We start from the raw sequence: 23,284 nt of genomic DNA, 5'->3' as shown, positions 1-23,284 counted from the left end.
GGGCTGGCCAATTTCATATTAGTAACCATGATTGGTTACCTAAATGGTCCTTCACTTCCAATTGGGAAACCAACTTTCAGTCTTTTCCTCAGGAAGTGGGGCATGTGGTCTAAGCTTTTATTTGATCATTTAAAGTGTGCTTCTTCCAGTAGCTCTATCAAGCTCTGAGGAAATAGACCTGCCAGAGAAAGAGGAGATCCACCTATTTATGCCTCTTTGATAGAGGGAGAGAGAGAAAGGCTGAATGAACAGATTTGTTGTACAAAGCAGAGAGATTAAGGCTATAAGGTTAAGGGATGATGTACACACAAAGAAAACATCAGCATTCCTGGATAATATATCTCTCTGTCTTCTATATGTTCCATTATAAAATTGGAGGGGGGGATGGGAGAGGCAGGAATATCAGACTGAAAGCTGCATTACTCATGGAAGTGAACAATGAATGGATAGCTGGAACTGAATAACACAAAACATTGTCTATGATTAATCTATCCCAAGGATCATCATACATTTAAGATGGTTTGCCCTTTTTGAGGTTCCATAAATAGCACAGTGTGTTCTTTCATCACCCCCTTTGTGTGTAGGGCAATAGCAGAAAGGCAGTGCATGTATCATCTTTGCGGAAGGGATAATACACATGGTAGTTGCTCAAGAAATCCTTAAACAAAGACTTTTGATTTCAGATGCAGCTCACTGTGAACCCTGCCCAGAAGACCAATATTCCAACAAGGACAAGGACCAATGCATTGCCAAGATGATCCACTTCCTTTCCTATCAAGACACCCTGGGATACACATTAGTTTTTCTTGCTCTTTTCCTCTCTGTGATCACTTCTGCAGTACTGGTGATTTTCTATAAACATCATGACACACCAATTGTCAAGGCCAACAACCGAGATCTCACCTACATCCTCTTGGCCTCCCTCCTGCTGTGCTTCCTCTGCTCCTTCCTCTTTATTGGTCAACCAGGGAAGATCACTTGTCTCTTCCAACAATCTGCCTTTGCCATTCTCTTTTCCCTTGCAGTTTCCTCTGTGTTGGCAAAAACTTTCACAGTGGTTCTGGCCTTCATGGTAACCAAGCCAGGGAACAGGACAAGGAAACTCTTAGGAAAACCACTGACCAACTCCATTGTCATAGCTTGTCCCCTGATCCAAGCAGTTCTTTGTGCCACCTGGCTGGGGATCTCTCCCCCGTTTCCTAACTTGGACTTCCACTCCTTATTTGGAGAGACCATCTTGGAATGTAAGCAAGGCTCAGCTTTAATGTTTTACATTGTCCTTGCCTACCTAGGTTTTCTGGCCTTTGTCAGTTTCACAGTGGCATTTCTAGCTAGGAAATTGCCTGATATTTTTAATGAAGCCAAGTTCATTACTTTTAGCATGCTGGTCTTTTGCAGTGTTTGGATCTCTTTCCTCCCTACCTACCTGAGTACCAAAGGGAAATCCATGGTGGCTGTGGAGATCTTCTCCATTTTGGCATCTGGAGCTGCTCTCTTGGCTTGTATCTTTTTCCCCAAATGCTACATTATTCTGATGAGGCCCGATCTAAATTGCAGAGAAAATATAGTAAGAAACAAAAATTTCTAACTAATTCAGGGTGTTGCCTCATTTATATTTCTCTTCATTGTATGTTTAGAATGCGATAAGATTTTAATGAATGATGACGTGAAGTAGAAATTTGTCCATCAAAGAATTTGTTATTAAGTTCTGCAATTACTTACAATATTCCTGTGGTCAGTTTTTTTTTAGCATGTTTTAAAATTGTCCTTAGTGAGGTCCATTGCCCTGTATGGAAGGAAAACTTGTTATTAATGATGTGCTTATTATTTCAGATATTTCTAAATTTATATATCAACGGAACAAACCCAAAATTAACTTTAAAATACTGCAAGATGCTAAAGAAAATGGAGGGTTGTGTTTATCAGACCTGAAATTGTATTTTGAGGCATGTTGTTTGGCTTGGTTAAAAGTGTGGGTGAACCTCCAGAATAAGAGTCTATTTGAATTAGAGGGCCACAAATTGAGGTTTGGATGGCACGTTTATTTATGGTATAATAAAATTAAAGTTAATGTTGATTTTAAAAATCACTTTGCTAGAATATTCATACTAAGTGTTTGTAATAATTATACAACAAAGTTATATACATAGTTTCCTTTTTGGGTATCCCCCTAAGAAGCTTTTTAAAGAAAAGAAATGGTGTTGAAACCAGACAGGTGGACGTATAGTAACATAATTTCTTCAAACTCTACATTAAAGTTGAGGGAAGAACGTGAATTAGAGGGTTATATTTATCATTGCTTTACATATCAAGAACTCAAAGAATGGTATAAATCAAATAAAAAGAGTTGTGGGTGTCAGCACTTCTTCATTGGATAATCAGGAAAGAAAACCACAAGACTCCATTGATAGAAATCAAGTGTACTTTTTCTAATTATAAATGAACAGAAGCGTGGCAAAGCGAAGTCTGATTATTTAGGCGCGAAAGCAAATGATATATAGAATAACCCATTCCCCACCCCTTGGCATCCCATGCACAGTCCAATCATAATTCTCCCAAGTGTCAGGTGCGAGATAACTTCAAAAGGCATCACCAAGATGGAATGTCGGTGCCGTTGGCCTTGGTGGGAAACCTCCTCCGCATGCACAGTAAGACGGGCAGTAGAAACTCCAGAATCTTCCTCCAGCACAATCAGCAGTCCCCTCCCAAATACCATCAGGTGGCCTCTCGTGTGAGAAAGAGAAGCATAGGAAGAATGTGTGCAAATTGTCCCATAAAATAGCAAAATCAAATTCTCTGGTTTTCAATAAAGCTTTATCAAAATTTCTATGACAATGTAACTGAAATATTTCTTTTATTAAGAGAATATTTCTCTGTTGAAGATAGTAACAATAGGAGAGTGGCAACATAATTTGTAGTTTGTTAATTGTGGATATGTATGATTATATCATCTATTCCTTATGCATATATAATTTTCTGCTCCCTTCTCAAATGTACGAATATGGCTGCATCCTTTGATCTTTAAGAGTTCTTCCCACTATTCTCTGGAGAAAATTTATCCTGGGCAAACTTTTAATAAACAATACTGCTGAGAGACTTGATTATTGTTTTTTAGCCCTGCATTTGAAGCCTGAAGGCTGAAGCAAATGTAATAGCTACATAAACATTGCAGATAGTCCTTGTTCAGCTACAATGATGAAATAGTTACTTTTCAACCCATCACATTGCTGGGAATGGGACAATTGGCTGCAATCGCCTTTCCCCAGCCACCTCAACCAGTCACCCCATTTCAGCTAACCCACCATGGCCACCCATCTCCATAAGTCCCATCCTGGTCCCTCCCCTCCCTACCAACCTCACCCACTGATTCTCCCTAACAACCACTCCCCAGCCACCCTCCCATCACTGCCTCACTCTTGCCAATTCACTACAGTACAAATTGCCCCGGCAGATCTGCAACAAAGGACAATTAGCCCTGCTTGTCTCAACTGTTCCCAGGCTAAAGCCATTCCCAGAAAGTCCTTCACACTGCAACAATCGCCTCCTCCACTACTGACTACTGGAATTGGAGACCATTCCCCATTTTTTCATCTCCTCCCATACGAGAATCACTCTCAGAGAAGAGGAACATGGACCATGTTAATTGAAGACAGTAAGAGGCTCTATGTCAGATCTGCCATAAAGGATGAGAGCGGGGAGATAAGGAAGGAGGAATGACAGGAAAGAGAAGAGCCAATCAGAGACAATGACTGAATGATCCAAGGACACAGGCATGGCAATTGATTGCAAAGAGCCACCACACAGGCTCCAAACTTTAGTAACCAGAACAGCTCATTTTAACCTCCTTGGACACAAACAAGATGACCTATGGGGAAGGACCTGGGTGTCACCCAAAGTCCAAGGCAAAATATTGCTCAAAGTTCCAATTGATTAAGAGTGACATATTGGCACATCTGGGAAAACCCAAATCTGAAAGCTTCCTAGTTTTCCCCACCCAGTTGAAAGTTCATGATCTTGCCCCCACACCCACAAGTCCATCCCATGGTCCAATCTCTCACTGCCATGCTGGCAGTTCCACCCATCCAGTTTGAGTCAGGTGCAGAGGTGCAAAGACAAAGGATGACCTTGTATTCTAGAAAGGAATTGGATTTTGGCCACATAGCATTTAACTCCATACCACCCCTCTCTCATTTTCCCACAATAGAAACGGCATAGTAGAATAAAAGTGTGGCAGGCCAAGGATCCAAAAGGAATATGGCTGCAGGCCTGACACTGGGATTATGGAAAATTACATGGCTTATGTAGGAATCTTCAGATCTGGCTTTGCTTATGCTGTAACCACTTGACTTTTAGTAAAACTACATCCAACTCTACAAATAGAGTTAAGGATTTTTCTTTCCTAAATGTCTAAGCTGGGACAGGCCTGCCATTCTGTCCACCAGCAAGGCTAGCAAAGATATTATAGAACCTTTGGTCCCAGCTGGAGACCCATAGATGATGCTTCCTAAATTAGAGGCTCTGTCACTCCAGGAGAGATTGAGAGTTTTATTCCCACAGATGGTTGTATGGAGAGCACAGTTCTGCCGTGCATTGACAGCAGGTTACAGCTTGTGAGCACCTTTTGCAAATTAGACACCCCAGGCCACGGAATTGATCACCAAACTGAAGTGCTGGATTGGCAGCTGCATGATGGGAACAGAAGCTGTCTGGCCTACATGCTCACCAGTGGTGGCTTTCAATTTTTTTTAGAACCTTTTCTGTAGGCCTGCTTTGTGGGAGTGGCTTGCAGGCTATGTGACTGAGTGGGAGTGGCTTGCCAGCCATGTGACCAAGTGGGAGTGGCTTGGCAGTCATATGACTGAGTGGGTGTAGCCAACTTGTAAAATGTTGTGAAACTCCCTTAACAATGCTCTTGCTTAGCAACCAAAATGTTGGCACAGAATACACCCAGGGGTATTCAAACTTGACAGCTTTTAGACTTGTGGACTTCAACTCCCAGAATTCCTCCTCCAGTCATGTTGGCTCAGGAACTCTGGCATTTGAAGCATGCAAGTCTTAAAGCTGTCAAGTCACAAGACCCTCGCACCCCTAACCCTTTAGAAAAAACCCAGGGGTATTCAAACTTGACAGGTTTAAGACTTGTGGATTTCAACTCCCAGAATTCCTCCTCTTGCTCTTCATCTTGAAGATGTGCGGACGGGCGGGGGGATCCGGTTCTAAATGGCACTGTAGATTTGTGGAACCTCTTCTATAGAAGAGGTTAGAACTGTCAGGAACCTCTGATGCTTACCCTTCGCACTTCAGTCATAGTGGAGCAGCTCAAAGGGAGTCGAAAGGCAAGCATGATCACTTCTGCCATGGCCTGGCTTATCCACTCTGGAAAGAGCAGTGTATGAACCATGGCAGCTAGGGAGGGGTGAATGCCATGGGTCAGCTGGGGTGAGGGGGCTGGGATGAAGTGGCTGTAGCCAATTGTCCTAAGCTACACATTGACAATGTTTGCAGGTCTATAAAGCATAAAAAACTGATGTTGTTCCATAGGTGTTGGGACAGATTCACTTAGCAAGCACTTCTGGCATGATTTTGGTAGCAGCCACTAATGGTGTCAGGTTTCCAAGTGATGAAACCATTCCAAGAAGAAATATGCAAAGTCCATTTTCGAAAACAAATTTATTTTATTTAGGTGGACATCAAATTGGCAAAGTCTGTTGTAATTCCAGATCTGAGACAAACCTGAATTACACCACATAGTATTGTAAGTTAGAAACATCCCTCAAAAGTCATCCTCACCAATAACTAATCCATCCATGTTGACCAGTGTGTTCAAACTCCACCTTCCATTCTCGCCTCTGTTCCCATAGGAACACCTAGCCAAAACAATCCTCACTATCTATTTGCCACCCCCCACCTTAAGAATGTGGAGAGCCTGAAAACCTCCCTTTCATAGTAAAGAGAAAGAAAAGGAATACATAAGTATAATAGAGAGCTAAATAAAATGGCTACACATATGTCAAATTCGGGCTCAACAAATGGCCTCATTCAGCTGTTGCCACATGGAAAATGGGGGCCACTTCTGTAACTGCACCATGTGGCCATGTGAGAACGTTGTTCGTTCTGCTTCCTTCTTGCCGTTTGTGGAGTGTTGCAGAAAACTCTGGAGCTCCAGTGAATATGTAATTTCAGTTGGGGCAACAGCAGTCATTTCATTTAACCAAGAAGATTAGGGGACTGGAGGCTAAAACATATGAAGAATGAAGAATGGTTGTAGGAACTGGGTATCTCTAGTTTAATGAAAAGAAGGACTAGGAATGACATGACAGCAGTCTTCCAATATCACAGGGGCTGTCCCAAAGAAGAGGGAGTCAAGCTATTCTCCAAAGCACCTGAGGGCAGGACAAGAAGCAATGCGTGGAAACTAATCAAGGAGAGAAGCAAGTTAGAACTAAGGAGAAATTTCCTGATAGTTAGAACAATTAATCAGTGAAACAAGTTGCTTCCAGAAGTTGTAAATGCTCCAACACTGGAAGTTTTTAAAAAGATGTTGGATAACCATTTATCTGAAGTGATGTAGGGTTTACTGCCTAACAGGGGGTTGGACTAGAAGATCTCCAAGGTCCCCCCAACTCGGTGATTCTATTCCACTCTATTCTATTCCATTCTATTTATTTTATTTTCATTTATCTTATTATATTACATTAAAATGAGAAAATATGCTATTTTAAATTAGTAATTATTCTCTCTCTCAAAAAAAAATAATAGCCCCCATTCTAAGTTGGGTCTCTCTTTGATAAGTTTCCAGCCATCACTTCTTACCATTCCTACAAGAGCTCTGGAGAAAGAGTGTTGGTACTTACCTGATATGCCTCTTCTAATAGAGGGGAGATAGCATCCATACATAGGTTGACATTGTCCGCCTTCTGATTGAACTGAGTCCAATTAAACTTAATTAAGACAAGCCTCTGTTGCCAGGCTTACCCAGTGTTAGCCTCTGTTTCGCTATTTGCTTTTGGCTGCCATTTCGATTAACAGATATATTCTTATCAGAAATAATATTAAATATAACAATATTCCAAAGACAAAATAAAGTTTTCTGTCCCCACACAAATCAGAGATATAAATCAGAGTTTCTTGTGTCTCATTATATTCTCTCTGCAATTCAGATGGGGCCTCAGTAGGATAATGAAGCATTTGGGGAAAAAGATGCAAGCCAATAGACCAGCCCCAGAGGCCAAGATGGAGAAGATCTCCACAGCTACCATGGACTTCCCTTTGGTGCTCAGGTACGTGGGGAGGAATGAGATCCAAACACTGCAAAAGACCAGCATGCTGAAAGTAATGAACTTGGCTTCGTTAAAGCTGTCAGGCAATTTCCTAGCCAGAAAAGCCACCGTGAAACTGACAAGGGCCAAAAAACCCAGGTAGGCAAGGGCAGTGTAAAACATCAAATCCGAGCCTTCATTACATTCCAAGATGGCCTCTCCCACCAAGGAGTGGAAGTCAAATTTGGGAAATGGGGGAGAGGTTAGCAGCCAGATGGCACAAATAATCACTTGGATTAGGGGACAGTTTATGACAATGGAGTTGGTCAGTGTTTTTCCTAGCATTTTCCTTGTTCTGTTTCCTGGTTTGGTGGCCATGAAGGCCAAGACCACCATGACTGTTTTTGCTAACACAGAGGAAACAGCAAGAGAAAAGAGAATGACAAAGGCAGTTTGTCGGAAGAGACAAGTGAGCTTCCCAGGATGACCAATGAAGAAAAAGGAGCAGAGGAAGCAGAGCAGAAGGGAGACCAGGAGGATGTAGGTGAGATTTCGGTTGTTGGCCTTTACTATTGGTGTGTCATGATATTTACGGAAAATCACCAGTACTGCAGATGTGATCAGAGAAAGGAAAATTGCTAGAGAAGTCAAAGTGTATCCAAGGGTCTCTTGATAGCTGAGGAAGTGGATCTTTTTGGCAATGCATTGATCCTTGTCCTTGTTGGGATACTGATCTTCTGGGCAAGGGTCACAGTGGGCTACATCTGAAATTAAGATTTTTTTTGTGTAAGGATTTTAGCGTCATCTGCCATGATCATTATGCCTCTGCAAGGATTGACATGACAAGGTCCCCTTTTGGTCTGGCCAACCCACTAATGATGTTGGTAGTGATACAGTGCAGTTGATGGTGCATCAAAAAGGGAAATCATCCTTCATTCAGGATTATTCTAGGGAAAGGTCAACCAGAGAATAGAATCTGTTCAGTTCCAACTGGCCTGGTCAGTTTTTGTGAGAACAAAAAGGGCATTGCAATCACTGCTAACTTGTGACTGCAGTGTCTTTCTGTGTGAGAGAGATTATACGCTCCCCTTTTCCACTTTAAACTGGAACCCCAATAAGATAGATGGATCTATCAGCCAGGAATCCTGTATTTTATGTGTGCACATTGTTTATTGGCTTTCCTCTGGCTCTGACGAGAGGGCTAGACTGAGGTAGGGATGAAATGCATCATGTCTTTTTTTTTTAAAAAAAAAATAATTTTAAAAACTTAAACACATCAACGAAGACAAACATGTAACTAAAAACAACACAGGAACTAAATGATACATCTTAAAGCAGATACATATCAGCGAATCTTTACAGTTATTGTTTCCTCTCCTACACATTCCAAACTTTACATTTGTACCTTGTTTCTTACTTCTTTTGTGTATGATTCCTTAATTATTCACATTTAGCCATTTATGTCAGACTATCATATTACCTACATTGTATTGTATATACTTTTCTTACATTGATATATCTTATCTTTCTCACCCCCTACTTTCTATATCCTTATTATTTTGTTATACCTTAATTTTACATTTCCCAGTTTCTTATTTCTTGTTTCTATTGTCTAGCCCAGGGGTCTGCAAAGTTGGCTCTTTTAAGACTGGTTTGAGTTTGAGTTTAATAAAATTTGTATGCTGCCCACTCCCTTGGGACTCTGGGCGGCTCCCAGCAAGACAAAAGAAACATTTAAAATTTAAAATAAAACACAAATATAAAATTCCACATCATCCATTCCATCTAAGCGGGGCTGGATATCAATCAACAGCCCCAGGCCTGCCAGCACAGCCAGGTCTTAGCGGCTTTACGGAAGGCTGGGAGAGTGGCAAGGGTCCGGATCTTTATGGGTAGATGGTTCCACAGGGCCGGCGCAGCAACAGAGAAGGCCCTCCCCTGGGGGGCCGCCAGCCGGCATTGTCCAGTTGACGGCACCCGGAGGAGGCACAACCTGTGTGATCTTGTTGGTTGTTGGGAGGTAAGTGGCAGGAGGCGGTCTCTCAGGTAGCCAGGTCCTAAACCATGTAGGGCTCGCTTCAAGATGACTAGCATCTTGAAGCGCGTCTGGAGACCAATGGGGAGCCAGGGAAGCTCACGGAGGATAGGTGTAACATGGGTGTATCTAGATACACCCCATATCGCTCGGGCGGCTGCATTCTGGACCAACTGTAGTCTTCGAACACTCTTCAGGGGCAGCCCGATGTAGAGCGTGTTACAGTAATCCAGTCGTGTGGTGACGAGGGCATGAGTGACCATGTAAAGTGCCTCCCGGTCCAGATAGGGTGCAACAAGTGCACCAGGCAAACCTGGGCAAAAGCCCCCCTGGTCACAGCCGACAGATGGTGTTCTAACGTCAGCTGTGGGTCCAGGAGGACACCCAAATTGCGGGCCCTCTCTGAGGGGTGTATAATTTCACCCCAAGGCTAAGAGATGGAATATCTGGACTATTCTTGGGAGGCAACATCAATAGCCACTCGATCTTGTCTGGATTGACTGCAAGTTTGTTCGCTCCCATCCAGACCCTGACAGCCTCCAGGCACTGGCACATCACTTCAACTGCTTCACTGAGTTGGCACGGGGCAGACAGATACAATTGAGTATCGTCCGCATATTGATGATATTTAATCCCGTGCCGGCGTACGATCTCACCCAGAATTCCTCAACCATGCTGGCTGAGGAATTCTGGGAATTGAAGTCCACCAGTCTTTTTTAACAGAACTTTTTTATTTTATTTTTTCTTTAAAAAAAAAACACAAATATGTCATCATTTGTCAATCATTAAAACATTGAAGTACAATTTTTTTTGTGTGTGTGTACCCCTCCCTCCCTCCACCCCCCCACCCCCCCTCCTCCTTCCCCCCCCCCGACTTCCCAGAACCCGTACACGGTATAGAATTTTAACTAACACAGTCTAAAATCTATTGAGAAAAAAGAAATAAAGAAATTAATGACATTCTAGATTGACCTTAGCTTCTTCTTACTGAACTAACTTTAAACAATTTAAATCATTCCTGATCTTAAGCATAGGCTAACTGGAATTTCTTAGTCCCGTATTTATTTTGTATATAGTCAATCCATTTTTTCCAGTCTCGTTTATATCTCTCATTTGAATGATCTTTGAGATATGCCGATATTTTAGCCATTTCAGCTAAGTTTGTTACTTTCAATGTCCATTCTTGAATTGTAGGCAAGTCTTCCTTCTTCCAATATTGCGCCACCAACAGTCTTGCTGCAGTTATCAGGTGAAGAGTCAGGTTGATCTCTACCACTGTAAAGTCAGTACATATACCTAGTAAAAATAGCTGAGGACTAAACTTTATCCTTCTTTTAAAAACATTTTGCATGACCCACCATATTTTATCCAAAATGCTTTAACCTTTTGGCAGGTCCACCATATATGATAATATGTAGCATCGAGAGAACCACATCTCCAACATTTAGGCTGTACATTCGGATACATAGAAGCCAACTTTTTAGGATCTAAGTGCCATCTATAGAACATCTTGTAAAAATTTTCTCTCAGATTTTGAGCTTGTGTAAATTTCACATTTCTTACCCAGATTCTTTCCCATGTATCCAACATTATTGGTTCCTCAATATTTTGAGCCCATTTTATCATACAATCTTTAACTAATTCTGTTTCCGAATCCATCTGTATTAATACATTATATATCCTCTTTATATGCATTAAGCTTTGATCTCTTATTTGTTTAAACAAGTTATCCTCAACTTGAATAAAACCAATTTTTTGATCTATTTTCCACCTAGCCTGTAATTGCCCATACTGGAACCATGTTTGAACTACCTTCTCCTCTTTTAATACCTCTAAAGATTTTAATTGTAATACCCCCCTTTCCAAGGTAAGAAGCTGTCTGTAGGTAATTCTGTCCTGTTTTTGTGCTGTATTCATATTTTCAATTGCGTGTCTAGGAATTGCCCACATGGGTATCTTGTCATTTAATTTATATTGATATTTCTTCCAGACCCGCAATAAAGCATTTCTTAAAATATGACTTTTAAAGTTCTTATCCAATTTTTTGTTGAATAACAGGTAAGCATGCCAACCAAATACCAGATCGTGTCCCTCAATGTTCAATATTCTATCATTGGTTAAGTGAATCCAGTCACTAATTACAGATAATACCACTGCATCATAATATATTTTTAAATTAGGTAGTTTCAATCCTCCTCTCTCACGTACATCTTGCATTATTTTCATCTTTACCCTCGGCTTCTTTCCTGCCCACACAAATTTGTTGATACCCTTCTGCCATTCTAAAAGGTTCGCATCTTTTTTAAGTATAGGTAACATTTGGAAGAGAAATAAAAATTTTGGTAAAATGTTCATTTTCACTGCCGCTATCCTACCCAGCAAAGATAAGTGCAGTTTCTCCCATTTTTTCATCTCTGTCTGTATGCTATGCCAAAGTGGTTCATAATTATGCTTATATAATTTCCCATTTGAAGTTAAAATGTTAACTCCAAGATATTTAACTTTTTTAACTACCTCACATCCTAGCATCACTCCTAATTCTTCCTTTTGTTTAATATTCATATTTATAGCTAATATTTTGGTTTTTCCTAAGTTTATTTTAAAGCCCGACACTTGACCATATTGATTAATCATATTCATTAAAACCATACTAGATTCCTGCGGTTGTTCCAATATTATGACCAAATCATCCGCAAAAGCGCGGACTCTATATTCTTGCTGCCTAATCTTGATCCCTTTTAAACCATCCAAGCCCCGTATTTTATTCAACAATACTTCCAAAGTTATAATAAACAATAATGGGGACAAAGGACAGCCCTGTCTTGTACCTTTTCCAATTTGAAAAGAGTCTGTTAGACTTCCATTGACTATAATTTGTGCTGTTTGCTGTTGGTATATTGCTTTGATTGACTGTAGAAAATTATCTCCTATCTGCATTTTTTGCAGTATCTTCAACAGAAATTGCCAGTTAACTCGATCAAAGGCCTTCTCAGCATCCAAAAATATAAACGCAGCAGGGATCTGGTTGTTCTTTCCCAAATATTCTAATGCATTAATAATTAATCTAACATTACTTTTCATCTGTCTCCCTTGTATAAAACCTGTTTGGTCCGTATGTATCAATTGTTGAGTGACCAACATTAACCTATTTGCTAATATTTTAGTAAAAATTTTATAATCTACATTCAGTAATGAAATAGGTCTATAATTTTTGGGTTGAGTAGTATCTTGTTCTTCTTTGGGTATCAAAGATATAAACGCTGTCTTCCAAGATGGAGGGACTTTACCTTCCGTTTGAATCATATTAAATAATTCTCTAAGAGGTTCTACCATTTCTAACTGTAAGTTTTTATAGTAAACCGCTGTCAAGCCATCTGTACCTGGTGCTTTCCCTAACTTTAATTGCTTAATTACCTGCAGGATTTCCCCCGAGGTTATTGGTTGATTCAATTTTTGCCTGTGTTCTTCTCTAACTGAAGGTATTTTCTCTTTGTCTAAATATTTGTCTATGTCTAAACCATTAATTTTATCCCCTTTATACAGTTCTGTAAAAAATTCCCAGAAAGCCTTTTGAATCTCTTCCTGTTGAAACACCTCCTTCCCTCTGTAAAACAGTTTAGATATATTTCGAGTTTTCCTTTTTTTCCTAATCTGATAAGCTAACCATCTGCCAGGTTTGTTTGCATTACAAAAAGTATTGTGTTTTGCATATAATAGATTAGTAGCCACCTGGTCAGAGATCAACATGTCAAATTGAGATTTTAATATGTTAATAGCTTCCTTAACCTTTGTATCGTCTGGGTTCCTTGTTAACTCCAGCTCTTTTCTCTTAATTTCCTCTTCCAGTTCTGTTCGTTTTAACCCTTGCTTATTTCTATGTGTTTTATTTATATTCATCAAAACTCCTCTCATATACGCTTTGCTTGCGTCCCATACAAATTCCATAGATGTACCCTTATTCATATTCAAAACAAAATATTCAGATAGTAATTTTTTACAATCATTAATATACTTTTCATATCTAAATAAGTTTTCATTCAATCTCCAAGACCTTCTTGCCTGCACTACCCTTCCCAACTCCATCCAAACTGGATTATGGTCAGAAAGGACCCTAACTGCAATCTTTGTTTTCTTGACCCTAGAAAGCAAATCGTTAGTGGTTAGGATAAAATCAATCCTTGAAAGGGATTGATGCCTGTCCGAGAAGAAAGTGAAGTCATATTCCTCTGCATTTCTTTCTCGCCAAATATCTCTCAATTCAAAATCATCCATAATGTCAAAGAAAGATTTGGGTAACTTTGCTCGCATCTTGGTATTTAGGCGGGAAATCTTCTTATCTCTCTTAGTGTCTATCACTCCATTCCAGTCACCCAATAGTATACAGGAACTATAGTCCCACTGTACTAATTTAGCATGAAGATTTCTATAGAATCTATCTTGCTGTTGATTGGGAGCATAAATTCCCAAAAGTAATGTCTTTTTCCCTTCTAAGATTAAGTCTAAAGCAATATATCTTCCGAAGGGATCTGCTTCTATTAATTCAGCTTTCATATCTTTTCTTAAGTATACAACTATACCATTCTTCTTTTCCATAGCAGAAGCTGCAAAATGTTGACCAAGTTTTGAGTTGATCAAATATTTTTGATCAGTTGACTTGATATGAGTTTCTTGCAAACAAATTACATCGTTCTTAAACTGTTTGAGATAATGAAATATTTTCTTCCTCTTCTGTGGAGAGTTCAGTCCATTGACATTCCATGTTAAGATCTTAGTTGTCATTTTTGGTTGGTTGAAGCATTTTTAGAGCTTCCTGCACGGCCTGTTTAACCTTAGGTCTAGCTCCTCCCATTGCTTCCAGATTTGTTGTTGTAGATCCTTGATCGATGGCCGATGATTGTTGATGCTGTTGCTTTTTAGCTTGTTTCTCCATACGTCTAGTAGTCATGCGGCTAGGTCTTGGTTCCATAGCACCTTGCACTTCTAGAGAAGAAAGATGCTCCATCTTGTCTGATGGTTGTGTAGTTTGCTGTCTATCCTGTCTTTCTTGTGGTCTTTCTCTGGGTCCAGATGGTGCAGGGTGTCCGGCCTTCAATATATTATAATAAAAATCTCGGGCTTTCCATACAGAGTTGAGGCGGTACCTTTGCTTATCAAATGTAAATATGATGCCAAATGGTGCATCCCATCTATACTGTATCTGACGATTTCTGAGTTCTTCGACCAAAAAAGCGTAGTCTCTCCTGGCTCTTAACATTGGAGGTGGTATCTCTTTCAAAACAACCAGGTCTTGACCGCCAATTTGAAGCTTAGTGTTGTAAGATGCTTGCAGTACCATATTTCTAAACTCTCTTGTAGTAAAATATATAACGATGTCTCGAGGAAGCTGCTTCTGCTTTGCCAGCCAGGAGTTGACGCGGTAAGCTTTGTCAATTTGCCAGCCTTGATTGGTCCCTGGTCTTCCCATCAGGCGGTCAAAAGCTTCCGATAGGATCTGTTTCAGGTTCTCCTGTTTCTCCTCACGCAGCCCCCTTACTCTTAATGCGAACTCCATTTGTCGGTACTGTATCATAATAATTTCTTTTTCAGCATTTTCCACTTTTTGTTCCACCACCTCTGTTTTCAATGTCAAGTTAGCATTGACATCATTAAGAGCCTCTAGAGTATCTTCCACTCCAGAAATATGTTCTGTTAATACAGTTACAAGACTCAGCATGTCGTCTCTAATTTTATCAACCTTAGCCTCAAATTTCTCATACAGCTCCTGTTTGAGTCCTTTTATTTCACTTTTAATTTCACTTTTAATTTCTTCTTTCATTTCTTTTATTTCCTCTTTTCTCTCCTCTCTATTATCTCTAAATTTATCTTCCATTTTAATTGTCTGTGCATTAAGAGCCTCGCTTAGATTACTCAGAAAAAATTCTTTCGTTAACACATCCCCAGCAGGGGGCGTAGGAAGCGGAGGCTGCAGCTTTGTGCCAGGCACTGAGGATGTGCCCCTGGAAGTAGAGGGTGACGACTTCAAGTTAATATTTGGTTTTGAGGCCATTTCAAAATTTATCTGCCTGCAGTTAATAAAACTCTATTGCTTAAATATGCAGCTTTAAAAAAGGAGGCTTTTATTTTGAAGTTTAAGGCTTGGCAAAACTTTCAGTGAGTAAACATTGTAACAAGACCATTCAGCAGATTCATCACCATTTAACTTCCAAATAAGCAAGGTTAATAAGGGAGTAAAATTCTTCTATTGTGAAACCAAAACAAATGATAAGCAATCTCTCTTGTTTTGAATTCTTTTGAGGATTTGCAATGTCTAGCAAAAAGTGTTCGTTATTACCGGAGAAACTAGGCTGCTCGGCGCCATTTTAGAAGCCTCTGAGTAAATAATTTTTCGGAGGAGAAAAAGAAAAGAAGCTAAAATGTTGATAAGCAATTAATGTCCACAGTGAACGGATCCAGCTCGTGATAAGAATAAATCAAACAAAACTTTGATCAGAGTGGGAGAGACCTACTTTGTCCTGCACAAGGCAGTTTGAAGTTCCCAGCACGGACAGCCGTTCTGCCTTGGGCTAGCCCCCCTTTCCTTGCAAGCACAAAAGCTGCAAAAATCGAAGAGCATTTGCCAGCAAAACAGTTTCTTCTTTCCTTCTTGCCTGAAGGATAAGAAAACCTGATAAGACGTCAGATGGAAGATCCTCTAAACAGGTACGTAGCCAGGAATTCGGAGGCAGCTGATTTTTTGCTGCTTCCACCAGTAGGCTCCTCCCAGGAAGTCCAAGTCCACCAGTCTTAAAAGAGCCAACTTTGCAGACCCCTGGGACTCTAGCCATTTGTACCATTTTTCCAAAAGTAAATAATATTCCGTCTCCTCCTTTCCTTGGATTTCCTGTGTTAAATCGTCCATCTCTGCACATTCTAAGATCTTCCTTATCACCTTTATTCCTTCGGTACTATATTATTTTTCCATTTCTGTGCATATGATATTCTGGCCACTGTTTGCTTGCCTCCAGAAGTTGTGAATGCCCCAAAAATGGAAGTCTTTAAGAAGATGTTGGATAGCCATTTGTCTGAAATGGTGTAGGGTTTCCTGCCTAGGCAGGGGGTTGGATTGGAAGACCTCCAAGGTTCCTTCCAACTCTGCTATTCTATTGTATTGTGTTGTGTTTTGTTGTGTTGTATTGTATTGTTGTAATATGTAGGATTAGGTATATTTCTCTATTGTACTTTGTTGTAGTTAGACCTAATAAAAATAGTTCTGGTTTCCAATCAATGCAGTTCCCTGTTATTTCCTCAAGCCACTTTTTAATTTTGGTCCAGTATTTTTGGCCGCCTTGCATGTCCACCATGTGTGATAGTAAGATAGTAAGAGGGGGCTGGGCTGAGGTAGGGATGAAGTGCATCATCAGCCTTGAGTCTCTTCACACCCACAGGAGATGTAAGTCCAGCCCACCTTGAATTCCATTGACTCTTATCCACCACCAATTCACTTTGACTGCTAGTAGTTCAGATTCTTGAATGGAATTTAAGATTAAAATAATCCTTTATATTTATTTTAAATCCCTCAATTTTCTAATTTCCTCATGCTTGATAGGGTTAGGGTTAGGGAGATAGAAAATGCTAACAGAAGAAGGACCCTTAAAGAATGTGTGCTAAACCTTGACTCCCATAAGCCACTCTTTCAGAGAATTGGCAGAAGATTTTCCTGATGGAATGTGACATAGCTAAGGCTAGTAGGGACCCATACACTGTGCCCTAAAATTATCCTGCATCAAATTATTGAGGAGCAGAAAAATGGCTTGTCAGGGCAGGATCCATAAGCAGACAGTTTCTGCTGAAAAGTATGAATAATCTGGTGTAGTGTATTCCCAACAAAAATGATAAAATTAACACCTTTATCTGCTCAATGACCTCTTAGATCCTGGAAAATCTGCATTTGAAAAGTGCTCTACCTGTCTGATTTGAGATGGTTCCTTCAGGGCAAGGGGCACATTGGTAGCAGCAAACTGGCTCACCCTCTGGAACTCTTCTTCTCTCTCCTGCCTGGCACCTCTTCTTGCCACACCTGGCAAAGGGCACCTTCTGAAAGAAAAAGAGAAATATTTGAAGTGCCTTGTGCAACGAACAAAATTCATTTATTCATTTCCACTTTCCAATTTTCCTGTTGAGAATGTCTGCATAAAAAAGTGTTCACCAAGTTCTAATAGAAAAAGAAGGAAAAGGAAACACTCCTGGGGGAATCAGTGGCACTAGTAATACACCAAGGGATGCTAAAGTTTGGATCTTGAACTTCAAAGTGGCTACATTGAACTATGTTTTTTTAAAAAGAAAGAAGGATGACAATCCAACTGAACAGGAACAGTCCATGGAAATCACAGCCTGATCTAATAGCATCCTGGTTTTAAATAGAAGTTCTTCCTAGTCCCACCCATTGTTGGACCTTTCACAAATTAGACCTCAAATTTGTTAACCTCAAATGCAAATAATTCACCAAATACCAAAGTGCTTTTCTGCATCTTTAGACCTCTTTTCATCTTAGGAGGATGTTCAGCATCCCCAGGAGAGAGTGATTATTTTCCTGAATTTACAACGTTTCCTTCCTGCTCACCTTTGAGGCCCAGATGATCGCATCAGAGTTTATGGTGAAATCCTGGCCTGGGGCAGCCCTGGGATCCGTGTGCCCAACTTTCACAGGTACTAAAATTTTATTGGGGTGGACAACCCAGTTGACGATATCATAACAAGCAGTTCTCAGCCCATTTTGTGAAAATGAGACTTCATCTCCAGCACTGTTGTTGAAGTGGACATTCCTCAAATTGGCAAGTATCTGAAGGAAAAGAGATATTCAGAAATTGGAGCAATTAGCTGAAAGGCAGAAATGAGACATCATGGCATCTATCATTTTGTGGTGGCCATCATCTTAGGAAACAGGTATAAATCTGAGAAAATAGAGTTGGTCCCTTGGTTGAGATATGAGCAATGAGGAGTAACACCAATATTTGGATTCTTTGATATAACAATGCAAAGGGTTATTACTGGGCATTTGTATTTTGGCTTCCACAATTGCAGTTTTAACCAAATGGCAGAATTACAGGTAGCCCTCAATTTATGACCACAAGAGAACCCAAACATTTTGTTGCTAAGTGAGATATTGGTTAAGTGAGTTTTGCCCTTTCTTCCCACAGTTGTTAAGTGAATCACTGCAGTTGTTAATTTAGTAACATGGTTGTTAAGTCAATCTGGATTCCCCATTGATTTAGTTTGTCAGATAGTCACAAGATGGAATCATGTGATCAAAAATATGAGTCAGTTGCCAAGCATCTGACTTAGATGACATGTCCATTTGGATGGTGAATGGTTGTGAGTGTGAAAAATGCTGTTGTAACTTTGAATGGTCACTAAATGAATTGTTGTAACTCGAGGACTACCTGTACGTACAAAAATTTTAAAACCACGTTTCAAATTTTTATTGTATGGTTTTCCTGACATGACATTTGGAAGGCAGGGCAAGAAGCCATGGATGAAAACTAACCAGGGAGAGAAGCAACCTAGAGCTAAGGAGAAATTCCCTGACAGCTAGAACAATTAACCAGTGGAACAATTGTCCTCCAGAAGTTGTGAATGCTCAAACACTGGAAGTTTTTAAGAAGAGATTGAACAGCCATTTGTCTGAAGTGATGTAGGGTTTCCTGCCTAAGCAGAGGATTGGAAGACCTCCTAGGTCCCTTCCAACTCTGTTATTCTATTCTGTTCTAAATTATTGAGGGGCAGAAAAATGGCCTTTTGGGGCAAGACAGATCAGATCCATAAACTGACAGTTTTTGCAGAAAAGTATGAATACTCTGACATATTAGTGTAATCCTAACAAAAATGACAAAATTGACATCTTTATTTATGAAGATATTGTTGAAAGGGCACTATGCAACCTAAAGCCATCTCTATCTATTGGCCCTGATGGATTATGTGCCTACTTCCTGAAAAAGCTTTCCACTGCCATAGCTGAACCTCTATCTAGGAGGTATCTTTCAGAACCAGCTCCTTGCCTATGGTCGTTAGCAACAGTCATTCCAATCTTCAAAAAAGGAGATCCCAGCCAAGTTGAAAATTACTGACCAATCTCACTGTTGCATCACCTGTAAAGTCATGGAATCAATCATAAACCAATCCATCACTCTCCACTTAGAGATAAACAACCTACTCTCTAACAAGCAATTTGGTTTCAGAAAAAAAATTGTCCTGTAATCTGCAACTCCTACACTGCAGAAACATTTGGACCACACAACTCGACCAGGGTAAAGCAATAGATGTAATCTACATAGACTTCTGTAAAGCCTTTAATTCAGTGGTACATGACAATCTACTGCTAAAACTAAGCTCTTATGGCATTTCTGGATCTCTGCAAAAATGGATAGCTGTGTTCCTGTCAAACAGGCAACAAGTAGTCAAAATTGGAAGCGCTATATCAAACCCTGCACCAATTAACAGTGGTGTCCCCCAAGGCAGCGTATTAGGACCCACACTCTTTGAGCTTTACATAAACGACCTTTACGATCATATTATAAGCAGCTGCATCCTCTTTGCCAATGACTAAAACTATTTAACATTACCGACAATACAGCTACCCTCCAAAGCAACCTTGACTATATATCAGAATAAAAATTAATCTGTGGAACAACTTGACTCCAGAAGTTGTAAATGCTCCAACACTGGAAGTTTGCAAAAAGAAATTGGACAGCATTTTATCTGAAATGCTATGAGGGATTCCTGCTAGAGTAGGGGATTGAACTAGAAGACCTCCAAGGTCCTTCCAATTCTGTTATTCTGTTTGGTGAAGAAGCTGAACACCACAAGAAATAGCAAACTAAATATAGTAACTAATAGAAACATAATAGGAGGTTAAAATGAATTGAGCTGAGTATCTTTTACAGGTTGGATTCAGACTAAATACTGAGGGACACTGAGGAGGTTTTGACGATATATCCATTGGTACTTCAACTGCCCTTTTGAATATATTTTTAGAGATTGGATTCAGGCTATCTACTGAGGGACACTGAGGAGGTTCTTCAGATATACCCATTAGGACTTCAACTGTCCTTCTGAAGCATCTTGCATGTTGCACAAATCTCCCAATATTATCATTTTGTTCTGAGATGTCACCTCCACCCTGTTCACCCAATCAATCTCAGGGAATTGTTGGAGATCTCTCAGAACCATATATGAAGATCTTCTCTGTATGGATATTATGCTCAAATGGTTTGGGTTACATTTTTTGCCCCCAGCCCCCTTTTCAACAAAGTATTATATTTAATTCATATTATTGTTTTTTTTTAAAGTCATTGCTGTTTTATTCTGTCCTGAGATGCAATGATTTGATACCCTTTGATGTGATATCCAGAAATGCATATGAGAAGCTTCCTCTCTATTGATCGGTGGACTGGATAAAATATCACAGAGATTACCTGCCATGGCTGGACATTTGAGATCCTCTTTCCAAGCTTTAGCATGGCTGGTCGGACTCCTGCTCCATAATTTGCATGCAATGCATGTGCCACAGCATAAATGGCATTGTAGATATTGTAACTTCCACCTGTCATGCTCATTTCGAAAATAAAATCTGGAATATCCTGTAAATTCTCCTTTCCTGTACATTGTCGTTTCCCTTTTGGAGGGACCTTGCCTAGTTTGGGGATATGGCAATTAAAGAATGTTTCCCACAAATGCAGGAGAAAGCTGGCCCCTTTTTTGATCAACTGGTATACAGAGAGGAGGAAGTGGCTGAATTCTGAGACATCGCCAGTCTGGTCCTTAAACTGCAAAGCCCCATGCAAATTCTTTAAACCTTGAGAAGGATTCCCAACCAGAGTAAATTTCCAGTGAGAAGTTAGGATCCAAATAATTTGAAGTGATATCTTCCCAGATTTTACAGAAAGATTTAGAACTGATAAAAAATTTGCAATAGAAGTGGAATCTCCAAATAGAATAATTACTTCAGCTTTAAACAAAATTTTCAAAATTAATTCCTTTATTAAAACAGTAAATTGGTCAGATTCCAAGCTTTCAGTGAAGGCCAGGCAGATCTCCTTTTCCTTCAGCATTGGCATCAGAGTCGACATGAAATGTTCTCCATTGTCATCTTCAGGGGCTACAAGCCCAACCCAGTTCCACTGGAAGTATAGGAGCAGCTGGACTAAACCCACATACTCTGAAAAGTCACTGGGATTAATTCGGAAGAAGGAAGGATAAACTGGTCTGTATTCCCGAGGAAGCTCAAAGCCAACACCGAGCTGGAAAAAGAGAGATTCCTCTTTCAAAGACAAAGTAAAGTTTTATGCTGACTTTAGGAGATAACATTGCATGCTTTTTTTTAACCTACCAGTCAGGCAGATTTACTTTGATTAAAGTAAGCTTAAGCTTCTTCTCTTCCTAAAAGAGCTGCTAGTGACATTTTTTTTTCTGGCTGTGACACATCAGAAGCCAAGAAATTGTTAACCTGACAGGTAATACTGTAAATTGCAGTGAAATGGTGGCTGAACTTTTTATGAAAGTTAGAAATTAATTCTTCTCAGCAACTACAGCATTTCAGAAATATTTCATTATCTGTCTGTTAGGGTTATATATCCTGAAATATAAAAATGAATTCATCTGTAGGATATCCCCTTTAACAACATTGTTTTCATCCTTGATTTTTTAATGTGCTTTTTTGTCTTTGTGTACTCCATACTGCATCCTGTGGATCCCCCTTACCTGTGGGATCTTGTAGATGCTGAAGATGGGTGCCATCTGCATTGAGGATTTGGGGTTGTCACCTCCAATGACAGAGAGCAGAGTGTCCTGCCTGTCACATTTATAACCTGGAACCATTTGGCCCCAAGTGGAGAGAAAGGAGAGGCCGATAAAAGAAATCTTCCTGTCAAACTGATCATTGTTACAAATGTGGAAGCCAAGTGTGATGTTGGGGAGGAGAACCAAATCTTTGTTGATCTGTGTGACTGCAAAGACCAAGGTCAGGAACTGCTGGTACTTCGTGAATATGGGTCTGTAGTAAAGAAGACATTGGGAACATTACAGGGAAAAATGTATATGAGTGTGGTTTAAATTTGCCTAGCCATATTTTGATGCTGTTAGGAATAACAAATCCCAGATTTCATTGGGTGTTTAAAAAAGATACTCTTCAATTAAAATTGTATGGCTTAGTGACAAAGGAGAAAGGCAAGCTGTTCTATTGGTGAATTGCTCTCACCATTAGAAAATTTCTCCTTAGTTTTAAGTTGCTTCTCTCCTCCTTAGTTTCCAACATTGTTTCTTATTTTGATGCTTTGGAAAACAGTTTGATCTCCCTAGTCTTTGTAGAAGCCCTTCAAATATTGGAACAGTACCACCATGTCCCCCTTCCTCCTCCTACTTTTCATTAGACTAGAATTACAGAGTTGGAAGGGATTGAGGAGGTCTTCTAATCCAATCCCCTGCTTAGGCAGGATACCCTACATCACTTCAGAGAAATGGTTTTCTAATCCCTTCTTTAAAACTTCTAGTGTTGGAACATTTAACATTTCTGAAGGCAGGTTGTTCCACTGATTAATTGTTCTAACCGTCAGGGAATTTCTCCTCAGTTCTAGATTGCTTCTCTCCTTGATTAGCTTCCACTCATTGCTGCTTCTCCTGCCCTCAGGAGCTTTGGAGAACAGCTTACCTCCATCTTCCTTGTGGCAGCCTCTGAGATACTGGAAGACTGCTATCATGTCTCTTCTAGTCCTTTTCATTAAACTAGACATATCCAATTCCTGTAATTGTTCTTTGTAGATATTAGCTTCCAATCCTCTAATCATCTTTTCAGCTCTTCTCTGCAAGAACTAGACTAGGACATTAGAACAGTGGAACAAGGATTTCCGAATGGAGTCCCTGAATCCAGAACACAACAAATAATTCATGCATCTTTCCCTACCAGGAGACACTCACAAAGTATAAAAACCAAGCCTGAATGGGTTCTTCTGAAAATTTG

At 40.0% G+C, this 23,284-nt stretch overlaps 1 protein-coding gene across 1 annotated transcript; it reads right to left on the bottom strand.

Moving 5' to 3' along the window:
* Positions 1-7,118: 7,118 nt before the first annotated feature.
* On the bottom strand, positions 7,119-22,071 carry LOC148049899 (vomeronasal type-2 receptor 26-like). Its single transcript, XM_087705200.1, has 4 exons — positions 22,030-22,071; positions 17,894-18,112; positions 17,238-17,367; positions 7,119-8,023 (listed from the first exon to the last, which is right to left on the bottom strand). Exons 1-4 carry the CDS (start codon positions 22,069-22,071, stop codon positions 7,119-7,121), a joined length of 1,296 nt encoding a protein of 431 aa, XP_087561326.1.
* Positions 22,072-23,284: the final 1,213 nt, after the last annotated feature.

Source organism: Thamnophis sirtalis, unplaced genomic scaffold (assembly GCF_051295495.1).
Source record: "Thamnophis sirtalis isolate CommonGarterSnake01/CBP01778 unplaced genomic scaffold, rThaSir2_p1.2 scaffold_1, whole genome shotgun sequence".
Classification (NCBI taxonomy): Eukaryota; Metazoa; Chordata; class Lepidosauria; order Squamata; family Natricidae; genus Thamnophis; species Thamnophis sirtalis.
The sequence above is the reverse complement of the archived record's forward strand: the minus strand, read 5'-3'. Positions and strand labels throughout refer to the sequence as shown.

Coding starts and splice junctions, on each gene's coding strand:
- LOC148049899 (XM_087705200.1), bottom strand. CDS start 22,071: ATGCAGATGGCACCCATCTTCAGCATCTACAAGATCCCACAG. Junction 18,113..22,029: donor GCATCTACAAGATCCCACAG/GTAAGGGGGATC, acceptor CTTTTCCTTCAG/ATACTTGCCAATTTGAGGAA. Junction 8,024..17,237: donor AACCATCTCAAATCAGACAG/GTAGAGCACTTT, acceptor TCTTAATTTCAG/ATGTAGCCCACTGTGACCCT.